Source organism: Myotis brandtii, unplaced genomic scaffold (assembly GCF_000412655.1).
Source record: "Myotis brandtii unplaced genomic scaffold, ASM41265v1 scaffold274, whole genome shotgun sequence".
NCBI lineage: Eukaryota > Metazoa > Chordata > Mammalia > Chiroptera > Vespertilionidae > Myotis > Myotis brandtii.
Genome location: NW_005360425.1, coordinates 5,113,049 through 5,127,797, shown reverse-complemented (window position 1 = coordinate 5,127,797; position 14,749 = coordinate 5,113,049). Strand labels below are relative to the sequence as shown.

The following is a 14,749-nucleotide window of genomic DNA, read 5'->3' as shown; positions in this document are numbered from 1 at the left end:
TTTGAGATCAATACTATGATCACTGCTATAAAACAAGAAAATATTTTAATGTGGTAAATGTCTCTGAAGGAAATTTCTATAAAGATAAAAAACTGTTTGGGATGATAGTTACATAGTATACATTTCAAAAATTATCTTCCATGGTGACCACATTAAAGGATGACATTTCTAGCTCAGTCAGTCAGAGAGTCATCCCAATAAACCAAGGCTGTGGGTTCGATCCCTAGTCAGGACACATAAAATAATCAACCAATGAATGGGTGGTGGGGGAAAACGGAGGGGAAAGAGAGGAAATTTATAATACTTTCAACAATGAAGATTTTAAGAGAGAGAAATCAGCCCGCCCGGCTGTGGCTCAGTGGTTGACCATAGACCTATGAACCAGGAGTTCAAGGTTCACTTCCCCATCCGGGCACATGCCCAGGCTGCAGGCTCGATTCCCAGGGTGTTCATGAGGCAGCTAATCAATGATTCTCTCTCATCAGTGATGTTTATCTCTCACTCCCTCACCCTTCCTCTCTGAAATCAATAAAAAAAATTTTTTTTTAAATAATCAGCAAATGAATGCATAAATAAGTGGAACAACAAATTTCTCTCTAGTAAACAAATAAATATGTGTTTAAAATTAAGTGTCTGCTTTTATTACCATACCCAACTTTACTATCATATTTTTACAAATATCTCTTGTTAAAAATACCACTTTAAAAAAAGTCTTTGTAAAACAATAGAAGGGTAAAAAAATTTTCCAAAATCTTAAATTTTAGATTATATTTTTCTTTGAATTGCTTTGAAGGAGCTTACTTAACAAAGTGTGAAGTGATTTTAAGATTTTCTTTGCTCATTATAGCTCCTTGGGAGGCCAATAAGAAGGAAATCCCTATTAATCCTTTCCTGCTACAGGGGAACAGCACTAATCCTACAGCCACTAACATCCTTAGAAGGGCTAATGGTAGCAGAGTGAAGAGAAGAAAAAAAAGTATGGGTCACTATAAAAGGGAAGCTGTATCAGGGTTATTAAAAGAACTGTGTTGACCGTAGTTTTAAAAATCGTTTATAACACATCCCATATGTGATTTAATGTATTCTTTGCACTGAAAACCTAACTATAACTACCAGAGAGTTTTTCATTAGAGGCAGAGGTTAACTGTGATAAGAAAAATAAGAGTTTGTTCTTCAAGTGAATATATCTGTTTTACTGAAGGTAAAATCTCTAATCTCTAATGCATAAAAAACAACCACCTCTACTTGATTTAGTAATCAAAAACCTCACTGCTTCGCCCTAGCCGGTGTGACTCAGTGGTCAGAGATGGACAAAGGTTTGATTCCCAGTCAAGGGCACCTACCTGGGTTGCAGGAGGCAACCAATCGATGTGTGTCTCTCACATCAATGTCCATGTCTCCTCCCCCTCCCCCCCACTTCCATTCTAAAAATCAACGGGAAAAAATTTGGGGGTGAGGATTAACAACAATAAAAACAACAATAAACCTCATGGCTACTTAATCATTTTTTAGATATAATCCACAATGATTATTACAAAATATATTTTAAGCCCCTATCCCACATAACTCTGGCATAGGAACTTGGTGGTAAAGACTGCCATTTGAATTAGTCAAAAATCCTTGGCTTGAATCTCAGATCTACCATGTTAGCCTTGAGACCTTGGGCAATCACAAGACTTCTCTCTCTAATCTCTCTGATCTTCCACTGGCTACCTCATCTATGAAATGATTATTATGAGGATTGGGTGAAATAATTTACAGTACACAAGGAATATTTCTATATAAAATAGTAAACAAAAAGAAATATAGTGATATACAAAATGCTAATAACATAAAACTATGCAAATACACATAGACACTCCAGAGTGAGATGAAGGCTAACGTGTACAAAAGAGTTATTAGGTTTTCCTATAAACAAAATGCTCATTTCAACTTCAGGGTATCTTTAGTTTCTGAAATACTCAAGGCTCCTCTAATTAAGGTAATGCACAAATCCAACCTATTTTTTGAATTAAAACTCAAATACTTTTCTTAAACACTGGTGTACAGGAAAATCTTTTTCTAACTTCCTATAACATCATCCATACCACTAATCTGATTTCTTACTGACAGACTCTTGCATTTTAGAGGTTTCCTGTGTATCAGGTCTTCTGGCCTAAATAGACTCAATACAGTTAGAATGAAAGAACATGGGTGACATCTACTGTTTCCTTTTTAACAACTAAGTAGTCAGTAGGCCAGTGATGGCGAACCTATGACACGCGTGTCAAAGGTGACACGCAAACTCATTTTTTTGGTTGATTTTTCTTTGTTAAATGGCATTTAAATATATAAAATAAATATCAAAAATATAAGTCTTTGTTTTACTATGGTTGCAAATATAAAAAAATTTCTATATGTGACATGGCACCAGAGTTAAGTTAGGGTTTTTCAAAATGCTGACACGCCGAGCTCAAAAGGTTCGCCATCACTGCAGTAGGCAAACAAGATATAAAATGGAATGAAAACCAAAATAAGGCAATTCTGCAATATAGTACCAAAGTTGCGAAAGAAATTACTATTCAAATGGATTACTTTCTCTAGTGCAAGTCTGACCTAGAAACCTAGATAATGAGTAGGTTTCCACATAAGAGGGGGAAAGTGACTACCAAAAGATATAATAAATGTAAAGGAAAACAACCTAACACCAATGTTTCATAGTGCCATAATTTTATCTTCAAAGAAAAAGGCACATATTAGAGTTAACAAACAACCCTCTATGGCAGTGGTTCTCAACCTGTGGGTCGAGACCCCTTTGGGGGTCTCCTAAGACCATCAGAAAACACATATAATTACATATTGTTTTTGTGATTAATCACTATGCTTTAATTATGTTCAATTTGTAACAATGAAATTGGGGGTTACCACAACATGAGGAACTGTATTAAAGGGTCGCGGCATTAGGAAGGTTGAGAACCACTGCTCTATGGGATGACAAAGATAAGCTCAAACTTTTTACCCTTTATTTTTGGACTCTTCCAGGAAAGATTAAACCAATTATATCATTAATTAAATGGATTAGCTTATAAACAAAATTTTATTCACAAGTCATCATTTAATTTGCTTAGATTTTAAATTTGAAACAAACCAATGTTTTACATAAACCCTAACTGCTATACTATGCACTGACAAATAAAGGGAATAAAAAGTAAATATACTTACCAAGAACTATATACATTTGCGGTTTGGAGCTGCTGGGTAAGGTAAGTCGTACAAAGAACAAATGCTGTGTTATCCTGACCCTCGGATTCCAGATTACATATGATGTCTAGTATTTCCTTGCAGTCGACCTTTGCAATCTATCAAAAATGAGATGAGTAAGTAAAAAAGAAAATAGTAACTTTCCTGTACACTTTGTTGTATAATGTAAAGCTTCCATTTTGATAATTGGTGAGGCAAGAATTAGAATTTTCTTCTATGACCTAATGGCTGAGTTTTATAGAATGAAATATTTTATATAAGAAAATATTAAACAGAGAAGAGGATACTATAAAAAGTTCCACTGCAGTCCTTACATAATAAAAACATTTTAGTACAGTTAAAAAAAAAATTACTCATGAATATTGCTACTATCTAAATGAGTCAAATTATGTAGACTAACTTCAGGTTATTTTCAGCTGAAGTACCATCATAATCCCCATTTTTTATTTTGTTTTCAATCTTATTCAAGTCACTCCAATTACAGATAGAAAAATAAAGGGCTTACCCTTGCTGCCAGTAGGGCTAGTGGGAGACAACTAAGAAACTGTTTTAAATATAAATGCTGTATTAATATATCACTTTTCATATAAATAAGGAAAAAATATTGTGGGTGAGTTTTTCAAACTGAAACACATATCTTTTTCATTTACACTATTTATGGGAATCTTAAAAAACAAATAAACAAACAAGAACAACCTCTGGGCAAATCAGTAAAATGTTCCAGGGCTTTTTTTATATATTGATAAAATAGGAGAATAAATCCTCTAAAGGTCCCTTCTCTCTATCAAGAACAATCTATTTCATGACTGTTTCAGTATTATAAATGGGTGCAGGAGGCAACCAATTGATGTGTTTCTCTCACATGGGTGTTTCTCTCTGTCTTTCCCTCTCTCTTCTACTCTCTAAAACAGGGGTCCTCAAACTTTTTAAACAGGGGGCCAGTTCACTGTCCCTCAGACCGTTGGAGGGCCGGACTATAGTTTAAAAAAAAACTATGAACAAATTCCTATGCACACTGCACATATCTTATTTTGAAGTAAAAAAACAAAACGGGAACAAATACAATATTTGTATTTGCATGTGGCCCGCGGGCCATAGTTTGAGGACCCCTGCTCTAAAAGATCAATGGAAAAATATCCTCCGGTGAGGATTAACAAAAAAAAAAGAAAGAAAGATCAATAATGAGAGAGAATCCTCCATTGGCTGCTTCCTGCACACGCCCCCTACTGGGAATTGATCCTGCAACCCGGGCATGTGCCCTGACCTGGAATCAAACCAGGACCTCCTGTTTCATAGGTTGATGCCCAACCACTGAACAACATCAGCTGAGCAATTTTTGTTGTTGTTGTTCTTAAATATGGTTCCTATCCCTAGGGTTTATGGATATTTTAAATAATATATTGTGACAACTTTGGAAATCTGATTCCTCCATCTCTTTAGGGTTTGTTATTGTTACTATTTGTTTATTTAGTGACTTTCCTGGAATAATTCTGTTAAAGTCTATATACTTTGTCATGTGTGGCCACTATAAGTCTTTGCTCAGTTTGCTTAATGGTCAGCTACATATTCAACATATTCAGGAGGTTTGTTTAAATGCCTTGAACAAGTAGGTCTCTCTGCTTTTGACAAGCAGCTCTGTTTGTGTGTTAGGGCATGCTTTCAACATATCAGTAGGTAGTTTACAACTCTGCTTTGCCCTTCATTTCCTAGTTGTATAGAGCCCCAAGTTAAACAAGAGGTGAGGGATTAGGGCCTTCTCGGGTCATTCCTTAGTAGACACATAGTCCTGTACATGCATGTTACTTTCCAGAATCCTAGGAATATATTCGAGGTTTTCAAAGTCCCCTATCCCAGTTTTTCTTCTTAATTTTTTGACCAATCTCGTTAGCCTGACTAGTTAGTAATGCCTCCTCAGACAACTGTCATGTTAATAAATTATCACAAATTTTTTTTTGACACATATTCTAGAGACAGAGTTTTTAGCAGAGTAAACTCTTGAGTCAAATAAAGACAAGTCCTGAGAATGGAGCTTTTTAGAAAATTGCCAAATAGGTCAAAGAGCGACAAGTCATTGGGGATGGGCTTTTGCAGAGTTCCAAAACCATTCCGCTGTTTTCTTGAGTGGCTTCTAGGCTGCTGGTTTTTACAGCTACCGGAGTTTCAAAGCTGCTTTCAAGGTTACTGTGAAGCTGGTAGGGGGCAGATGGGAAGCAGGGAAAGTTAAAATGCCACCAAGCTTGCTGTTCTTACTGAAATTCATGTTTTTCTTGACTAAAAACCTCCTAAGGTTGTGGTAAGCTATTACGTAATTTCCAGAGTTCTGAAAAAGTAAATCTCATCCACTCTCTGATTTCAAATGCTGATGACTTGGAACTCTTAATTTCCAGCTCAGACCTCTCCCCTAAATCTCACATTGTGTGACTGCTCTCTGCTGTTCCTCTTCTTTGTGTTATTTATCTTTGTATCCCCAGTGCCAAGTAAAATCGTCCAATGAATGTATGTTAAATGGTTGAAAGGCATGTCTATTATTTCTTACAATAACAAGTGAGTCTAAAATTATGTCAAAATAAAATGTCTATAGAGAACAACATAGACTGATGAAAAGGGACAGATCCAAAGACTGAGAAACAGCGATCAGGCTATCAATCCCCAGAAGGAAAATAGGGGAGGGAGGGGGTAAGGGGAAGAGATCAACCGAAGGACTTGTATACACATATATAAGCCAAACCAATGGACATGGACAATAGGGGGATGGGAGCATGAGTGTGCGGGGTGCGGGGAGGTTGGGAGTTAATGCGGGGGATGTGGACACATTTGTAATACCTTAACTAATAAAAAAAATAAAATAAAATAAAAATAAAATGTCTAATTTTATTATTTAAAAAAAATCACCTTAGCTATTGTAAAAAATGAACTGTGGGGACAAGATGCAATTATTAGACTTTCATGATAATCAGCCAACTAAATATCAATATTGGCAGAAGAGAAGGTGGGTAAAGTATATTTGTCTTCTGCCATTACTTTCTTGCTTGGGCTACCAAAGCAAACCAGTATTCTGGCCAGTGACATTACTGAAATATTTTCAATATAGTATTTTCAATCTAAAACAGTGGTTTTCAATCTAGAATTTTCCTGATCCATTCTGAGATACAGTGGGGCCTTGACTTACGAGTGTCCCGACTAACGAGTTTTTTGAGATACCAGCTGTCTCTCGGCCGATTTTTTGCATTGAGTTGATAGAGTAATTTGAGTTAACGAGCCTCGGTCTCGGAACGAATTAAACTTGTAAGTCAAGGCCCCACTGTATAATACAAATAATTTGTTTATAATAATATATTTTAAAAACTGAAACTGGTAAACGTCTTTTCAAAATGGAATTGAAGTGGATTTAATTATCCATATAAAAGATTCCTGTCACATGCACCCTTAAAGTAGGAGAAAGGTAGGAGTTATAGTTAACAAGCCTATATTTCATGTAAACCTGGGCCTATCTTTGGGAGAATCATCCCTGTTAAGTTCATAGACATCACTTGAAAAAAGGATTCTAAACATCTGGCTTCTTTTAAACTATAGCAATACCACAGACCATCACTACATTGAGCGTAGGTTTCTACCCCCCATTCCCTCTTTTGGGGCTGTCAGCTGCCCTCCCAGCTGGAGCCCTGCTTGGCTTTGGGGAGGAGCAGGTAAGGAGAAAGAGGACAGCAAGGTTGAGGGTCAAATGCTGGGACTCATAATTCATAGAGACTCACTGGGGACACTTCCAGAGACAGAGGCTAGGAGACAGGATAGCGGCTGGCTGACCTGAAGGAAGAGACTGGGGGAGGGTGTTTGCTTGGATGACTGGCAGGTGAAGGAAGAGGTTGGGGTAGGGTGTTTGCTTGGATGACTGGAAGATGGCGGGATAAGGACAAAGATTACTGCTGGGAGGAAGACAGATCCAGGGGAAATGTGTCAAGAGGGCAGGGAGGGTGATGGAGAACAGAGAGCAAGGTCCCTCAAAGGGCGGCGGAGGGAGAGGGGGCCTCACAAATGCAAGAAGGAAGCCAGGGTACATAAGAACAGGAAAGGGCTTGGGGAATTGACTAAGCTCACTCAGCTCGGATCCCTGTGCCTGGCTTTCAGGCGCTCTGGAAGAAGGAAGGCTCCAGAGTGAGGAAAGCTGGGCAGGGCCCAGGTTGGCTAGAGGAGATAAGGTGGCCAAGAAATCAGTGGGTGATCCACATCAGAGGCAGCACAGAGACCTCCCTGGTAGTCGGGTAGTCACAGGGAATGCCGTTGATGGGGCTGGGGTGGAGGCCTTCCACAAGGGCACATATAAGTTTTTTGAAGCAATAAATGGCCACTGATTCTTCTAGTTAAATCCAATGACTGTGTGTATCTAAGAGAAACTTATAACATCCTACTGAATTTTTGAAAATGTCTAACTCTCCAAAATGACTGCACCAGTATAATCATACATCAACCAAAAACCCACACGTAACCTATGAAAGTGAGACTAGATGTGAGATCCAGAGACATACTGAGTCATGGGAAGATGCTTCTTCAAAGCATTAAAAAAAAAAAAAAACCTCTGGTCTAGCTGGTGTGGCTCAGCGATTGAGAGTCACCTATGAACCAGGAGGTCACGGTTCAATTCCCCGTTAGGGCACGTGCCTGGAGCTCAATCCCCATTAGGGCGTGTGCAGGAGGCAGCCACTCAATGTTTCTCTGTCATCATTTCTCTCTCTCCCTCTTCCTTCCTCTCTGAAACCAATAAAAATATCTTTGGGATATTTTAAAACATCTCTGCTTTAAAAGATAAAATATTTAAATAGACAAATTCTCAATTTCTTCAGAATGCCTTTTTACCTTTAGTGTATTTTTGACTACATCTCATTCCCTATATGCTCATAACGATAAAGTAAAATTATTCAGATTTTAATTTTAAATTTAATTATACACTGTTATTATTCCTTGTTCCAGATCCATCTTAGTCTTCTTTCTTATTTAAAATACACCTGGAATTTCTATGTTCGTGTTTACTTTTACTTCTACTCCCAAACTGAATTCCCAATGGGTCCTGTTTAAATGTATTTGCTCTATCATTTATACCTAGTGACTGTGTCAATTCCCAACAGTATTAGACTGGTGAGTAAATTAGGCCATTTGTCTATTCCTTTTCCCATCAAGAGAAGAAACAAGCCTTTGCTACTGTGACTATAAACCACATTAAACACTGAAGATACAGTTCATTCAGGAACCAGGATTGAAATGGTCACCTACTCTGTGTCAAGAACTTTGCTGATAGATTTCTTGGTTCTTCATAATAACAGAAGTGCTTCATGTTTAAAACATCATTTTCCTTCACACTGTATGTGGAAAACTTGATCTTTACAAGGATTTTTTTTCAGTAGTAAAAAAAAAAAAAGGAAACATCCACTTGGGACACTGGGCCATGGCCAAGTCTGTGACCTTCATTAAAATCTTTTCATATGTAAAATTAATAGCAATGTCATCACATTCAATTCTAAATGAAGTATTTGCAAACTAGAATTGAGGATTCCATGGAGTTCTGAATTTGGGGTTCTGAATTTTGGCTTTCAAGCTAACCCTACCAATTCTTCTTAATTGTATGTGTTTTCCCCAGCAGAGGTTTCCCATTTCACACATCTATTACTGTGATACCCACAGGTGCCAAATATAAGTATTTGTATTCCCACCTGTTGCTCAAGTTAATTTGACTCTTCTGAACTCAGCTGAAGTAGATGGCAAAATGTGTATAACTCTTCTACCTTAGAACATATGCTGATTTTAAAGTAATGACACTAGTGATTCATTGGTATTTTTGCAAAGCAACTTTTAAAGATTCTCTTTGAGTGGTTCTCAACCTTGGCTGCACATTAGAATCACCTGGGAATCTTTTTAAAATCCTGATTTCTGGGCCTCATCCTCCGGAAATTCTGTTTCTTTGTTATGGGGTGGGGCCACAACATTAGTAACAAAGAAACAGAATTTCTGGAGGATGAGGCCCAGAAATCAGGATTTTAAAAAGATTCCCAGGTGATTCTAATGCCCTAGATGGAGGGAAGGAGGGAGGGAGAAACATCTATGTGAGAGTGTAACACCAATCAGCTACCTCCTGCAAGACCCTAGTGGGTATGAAGCCTGCAACCTGGGCATATACCAGCCAGAGCTGTTCTGGCTACTTTTTTTTTTTTTTTAATTGGTTTTCTACAGAGAGGAAGGGAGAGGGATAGAGAGTTAGAAACACTGATGAGAGAGAAACATCCATCAGTTGCCTCCTGCACACCCGCTACTGGGGATGTTCCCGAAACCAAGGTACATGCCCTTGACCGGAATTGAACCCGGGACCCTTGAGTCCACAGGCCGACTCTCTGTCCACTGAGCCAAACCGGTCAGGGCTGTTCTGGCTACTTTTGAGGAGAATAAAATGTAGGGAGCAAGAATGCAAGCAAGTACATCAATTTGGAGGTTTCTGATTTCATCTTTTTATCCCCAATGCCTAAGATAGCACTGGGTATATAAACCCTTAGATATTTAACACCTTGGCCAAGATTTATTATCACTTATATCTTTAATATACATTAGGTCCTCGGGTTATGTTGGAGATCCGTTCCTACAGCGCAATGTAATGCGATTTTTGCCGTAAGTCAGAACCCACCTACATAAGCTAGTCGGCTCTGCTTGCAAATGTTCAAACAACATGACTGCGCAAAGTGAAAATCTAGTGTGTAAAATGCTAACAAGAAGCAATATATTAAACCCAAGCAGACAAATTACGTTGTAAGAAATGAAAACTATTTGAGTTATTCAAAGTAAAATTGAAGAGCCTCTTTCAAGTGTAAAATAAAAAAATTACTTTGCAGGAATAGTCACAGTAATTAAAAAAAAGTTCTATTCATTCAGCACGCTCCACACTAAGAAGGTGCTAGGGTGTATGAAGAAAACAGCGAGTTCAACACGTACAGAAGACAGAAAATCCCTCTTCTGTTAAAAAATAAGTGTAATTCATCTACTTCTAATTTTAAAAGATAAAAACCAAAACTGTAATTAACACATGTGGGAGCACTAAAAAAACCCCGAAGAATTTCTCATCTAGTTGACAACCTTTCAAATTTTTCATTTAGAAGCTTAACAAAAATTAGTACTAGTTTTAAAAAATAGAATGATTTCCTGCCAGTAGAATATAATTAAAGTGTTGAGAAGGAAATAAAAAAGATTTGTTGTGTGAAACTATTACTAAACTAGATTTTCTATTTTATTTAATTTTAGTTAATTTAAATACAGAAGCAGAGTAATATATTTTTCTGTGAAACACAACTTCATTTTTTGGTAGGACTACATTTTACCTTTAATTGTTCCATTATGTAAGTTACTGTTGTATACATGTCAGGCACATGTGTCAATTCTGGTATCACAGTAATCATTTTTATATTGTTTCATCAATATGTTGAGTTAAATAAAATGGATTAGTAAAATTAATTTCACTTGTTCTTACTTTTTTTTTTAATCCTCACCCAAGGATATTATTTTTCCATTGATTTTTAGAGTAGAAGGAAAGGAGGAGGGGGAGGCGAGAGGGAGAGAGGGAGGAGAGAGGGAGAAGGAGAGGGAGAGGGAGAAGGTTATATCTACATGAGAGAAACACATCGACTGGTTGCCTCCTTGCCCCAAATCTAACCCTCAACCCTTTGGTCCATGGGCTGATGCTCTAACCACTGAGAAACCAGTCAGGGCTGTTCTTACTTTCTGAATGTGGCTACTAAGAAACTTAAAAATTGCATATTTGGCTCACATTAGATTTCTATTAGAAATGCTATTTTATTCCACAACTTTTTAAATTGCTAATTTGGAAATTAGAATATATTTTTCCACAAAAGAATGACAAATTATTTTTATTTCTCAGCCTATCCCATTAAGATCTATCTAATAAGCATAATTACTAATGGACTCTACATTTGTAATGAAAATGATTAAAAAGTGATTGTAATGGGTAAAAAAGAACGTGAAATCCTATCACTTAATTTTCTTTGAATGATGATATTTGAGGAAAACTTGTTTTAATTATTAGATAAAGAACTAGACAAAAAGTTATAAAAATTCTGAAGAGGAGCTAAGTATCTTTAAGATGTTTCAATGTGAGAGACCAAGATGGCGGCATAGGTAAACACCGGAGACTGCTGCCGCAAACAACCACTTCAAAAATACAACTAAAAGACGGAACGGACATCACCCAGAACCACAGGAAGGCTGGCTGAGGAGAGACTCTTCAACTAGAAGGAAAAATAACAGCACACCGAGGCTCAGAGGAGGCGCAGTGTGGAAAATACTCAGGTGCGGAGGTGCGCGCGCAAAGCGGGCTGGTGGCTGAGAGCGCGGTTGTCGTTTTCGGTCAGGGGGGAGTCTCAGACTCTGAGCTCCAGATACGGGCGAATCGCTGGGGACTCGGACTCAAACGGGAGAAGCGGGAGTGTCTGGCATCAGTTGGAAGGCAGCTTTCTCTCCGAGGTTTGCAGCGGTTCCTGGGGTTCTGAGAAGCAGAGCCTCTGGGAACGGGACTGAGGGCACCATAACCGCTCCCTCCGCCCGCCCTGTTGAGCCCGCCCCGCCCAAGCCCTGCGCAGAGCCATTTGCCGGATCGCCTCAGGCAAAGGCTAGATTAGCACCTCCCCAGAGGACAGAAGTTTTCCGCGGCAGACACAGCTGATTCACACAGCCAGTCGGCCTGGTGGTCAAATCCCTCTAGTATTAACTACAACAATCAAGGCTCAACTAGAACAAGACTGCGCACAAAGACCACTAGGGGGTGCACCAAGAAAGCATAAAAAATGCGGAGACAAAAAAACATGACAGAAATGGAGGATATAGAGCTAAAAATCGCAATTTTGAGGGCTTGCAAAAATGTGCTAGAAGCTGTCAATAAACTTGAGGAGAGAGTCACGAAAACTAATGAGACCCTCGATGCTATGATAAAGAACCAACTAGAAATTAAGCATACACGGACTGAAATAAAGAATATTATACAGACACCCAATAGCAGACCAGAGGAGCGCAAGAATCAAGTCAAAGATTTGAAATGCGAAGAAGCAAAAAACACCCAACCGGAAAAGCAAAATGAAAAAAGAATCCGAAAATATGAAGATAGTGTAAGGAGCCTCTGGGACAGCTTCAAGCGCACTAATATCAGAATTATAGGGGTGCCAGAAGATGAGAGACAGCAAGATATTGAAAACCTATTTGAAGAAATAATGGCAGAAAACTTCCCCCACCTGGTGAAAGAAATGGACTTACAGGTCCAAGAAGCGCAGAGAACCCCAAACAAAAGGAATCCAAAGAGGACCACACCAAGACACATCATAATTAAAATGCCAAGAGCAAAAGACAAAGAGAGAATCTTAAAAGCAGCAAGAGAAAGAGTCTCAATTACCTACAAGGGAATACCCATACGACTGTCAGCTGATTTCTCAACAGAAACTTTGCAGGCCAGAAGGGAGTGGCAAGAAATATTCAAAGTGATGAATAGCAAGAACCTACAACCAAGATTACTTTATCCAGCAAAGCTATCATTCAGAATTGAAGGTCAGATAAAGAGCTTCACAGATAAGGAAAAGCTAAAGGAGTTCATCACCACTAAACCAGTATTATATGAAATGCTGAAAGGTATCCTTTAAGAGGAGGAAGAAGAAAAAGGTAAAGATACAAATTGTGAACAACAAACATGCATCTATCAACAAGTGAATCTAAGAATCAAGTGAATAAATAATCTGATGTACAGAATGAACTGGTGATTATAATGAATCAGGGACATAGAAAGGGAATGGACTGACTATTCTTGGCGGGGAAAGGGGAATGGGAGATGCGGGAAGAGACTGGACAAAAATCGTGCACCTATGGATGAGGACAGTGGGTGGGGAGTGAGGGCGGAGGGTGGGGCGGGCACTGGGAGGAGGGGAGTTATGGGGGGAAAAAAAAGAGGAACAAATGTAATCCGAACAATAAAGATTTAATTAAAACAAAAATAAATAAATAAATAAAAAATAAAGTAAAACTTAGTTGGCAGATGTTTCTCCACACAAGTTTGGCATCACCCAGATGTTTCTCCACACAAGTTTGGCATCATCCATGCAAGTTAAGATAAAGAGTTGGTGGAGCCCTAGCCAACTTGGCTCAGTGGATAAGAGTGTCGGCCCGTGGACTGAAGAAGAGTCCCGGGTTTGATTCCGGTCAAGGGCATGTACCTGGGTTGCAGGCTCTATCCCCAATAGGGGGCGTGCAGGAGGCAGCTGATGGATGTTTCTAACTCTCTATCCCTCTCCCTTCCTCTCTGTAAAAATCAATAAAATATATTTAAAAAGAAAAAGAAAAAAGAGTGTTGGCCTGCAGACTGAGGGGTTCTGGGTTCAATTCTGGATAAGGGCATATGCCTGGGTTGCGGGCTCGATCCCCAGTGGGGGTTGTGCAGGATGGAGTCAATCAATGATTCTCTTTCATCATTGATGTTTCTATTTCTCTCTCCCTCTTCCTTCCTCTATGAAATCAATTTAAAAAAACCATTAAAAAAAAGAGTTGGTAGAAATTCAGGGACTCAGGATACTGGTTAGTAATCAAATAAGTACAGGTAAGGGAGAGATCAGCAGAGGAATTGAAGGTGTATGCAAGAGAATGATAACAATGACTATGGAAAGTGAAGGAGGGAAGTGAGAGCATGTTGAGGATGAGGGAGAGTGACAAGGTGACAGGATTAATAGATTATTGGTCCTGGTGGAATCTTTATCTCAAGCATGTCAAACTCATGGCCTGCATGTGGCCCACAACAAATATTTTTGTGGCCCAGACAATATAATGGTATGTAAGAAACATTTTAATAAAAATTTTGTAACTTAATTTTTACAATATCCTGTTATACATAATTATTAATAACGAACTAAAACGTTTGCTAATGACTGATTACTATAATCGTGTTGCGTTCATTTCCCTACGCACCTTAGGCACAGGGGCACCATTTCTCTCCACTAATACTAGCAGTGAATATTTTAGCAGCTGATTGCCACGTCATTACTCTTGGACTGACTGGTGTGCGCGACAGGAAATATTTTGCTTTCGGAGAACAAGAAAAATAGATTTATTTGCGTTACGTTTATTAATTTGTGCAGTTATTCATGTCTGGTAAGTTAATGTTCAAGAAAAAATATTTTTATTAAAATGTTTTTTATTATTTTTTGTTAACGATTACTCATTTATTTCAGCCCTTTGTATTTAGCATGTCTCTATCGAAATAAACCTACGTTTCCATGAAAATTGAAGCTTTTGTTTCTTTTGTGGCCTACATAAACTTAAACCTTGTTTATTTGGCCCGTGTTAGCCTTTGGGTTTGACATGCTTGCTTTATATTAAAGGGAGTGAGGTGAAAAGACAGAGGAGAGTTGCATTTGGAAGGTAGAATACTTATAGTTGAAATTGTCATAAAAGTTTAAGAATTACTACACCATAGATCCAGATCCATAGG

The 14,749-nt window shown here is 38.3% G+C and overlaps 1 protein-coding gene across 2 annotated transcripts in view; it reads right to left on the bottom strand.

Moving 5' to 3' along the window:
* The window catches only part of RLF (rearranged L-myc fusion), a 37,550-nt gene that overhangs the window by 11,380 nt on the left and 11,421 nt on the right, over positions 1-14,749 (bottom strand). For both annotated transcript variants that reach the window (XM_014541593.1, XM_014541594.1), the window contains one exon: positions 3,202-3,338. In XM_014541593.1, the coding sequence (XP_014397079.1) occupies positions 3,202-3,338 (137 nt within the window). The remainder of the gene's footprint in view (positions 1-3,201; positions 3,339-14,749) is intronic.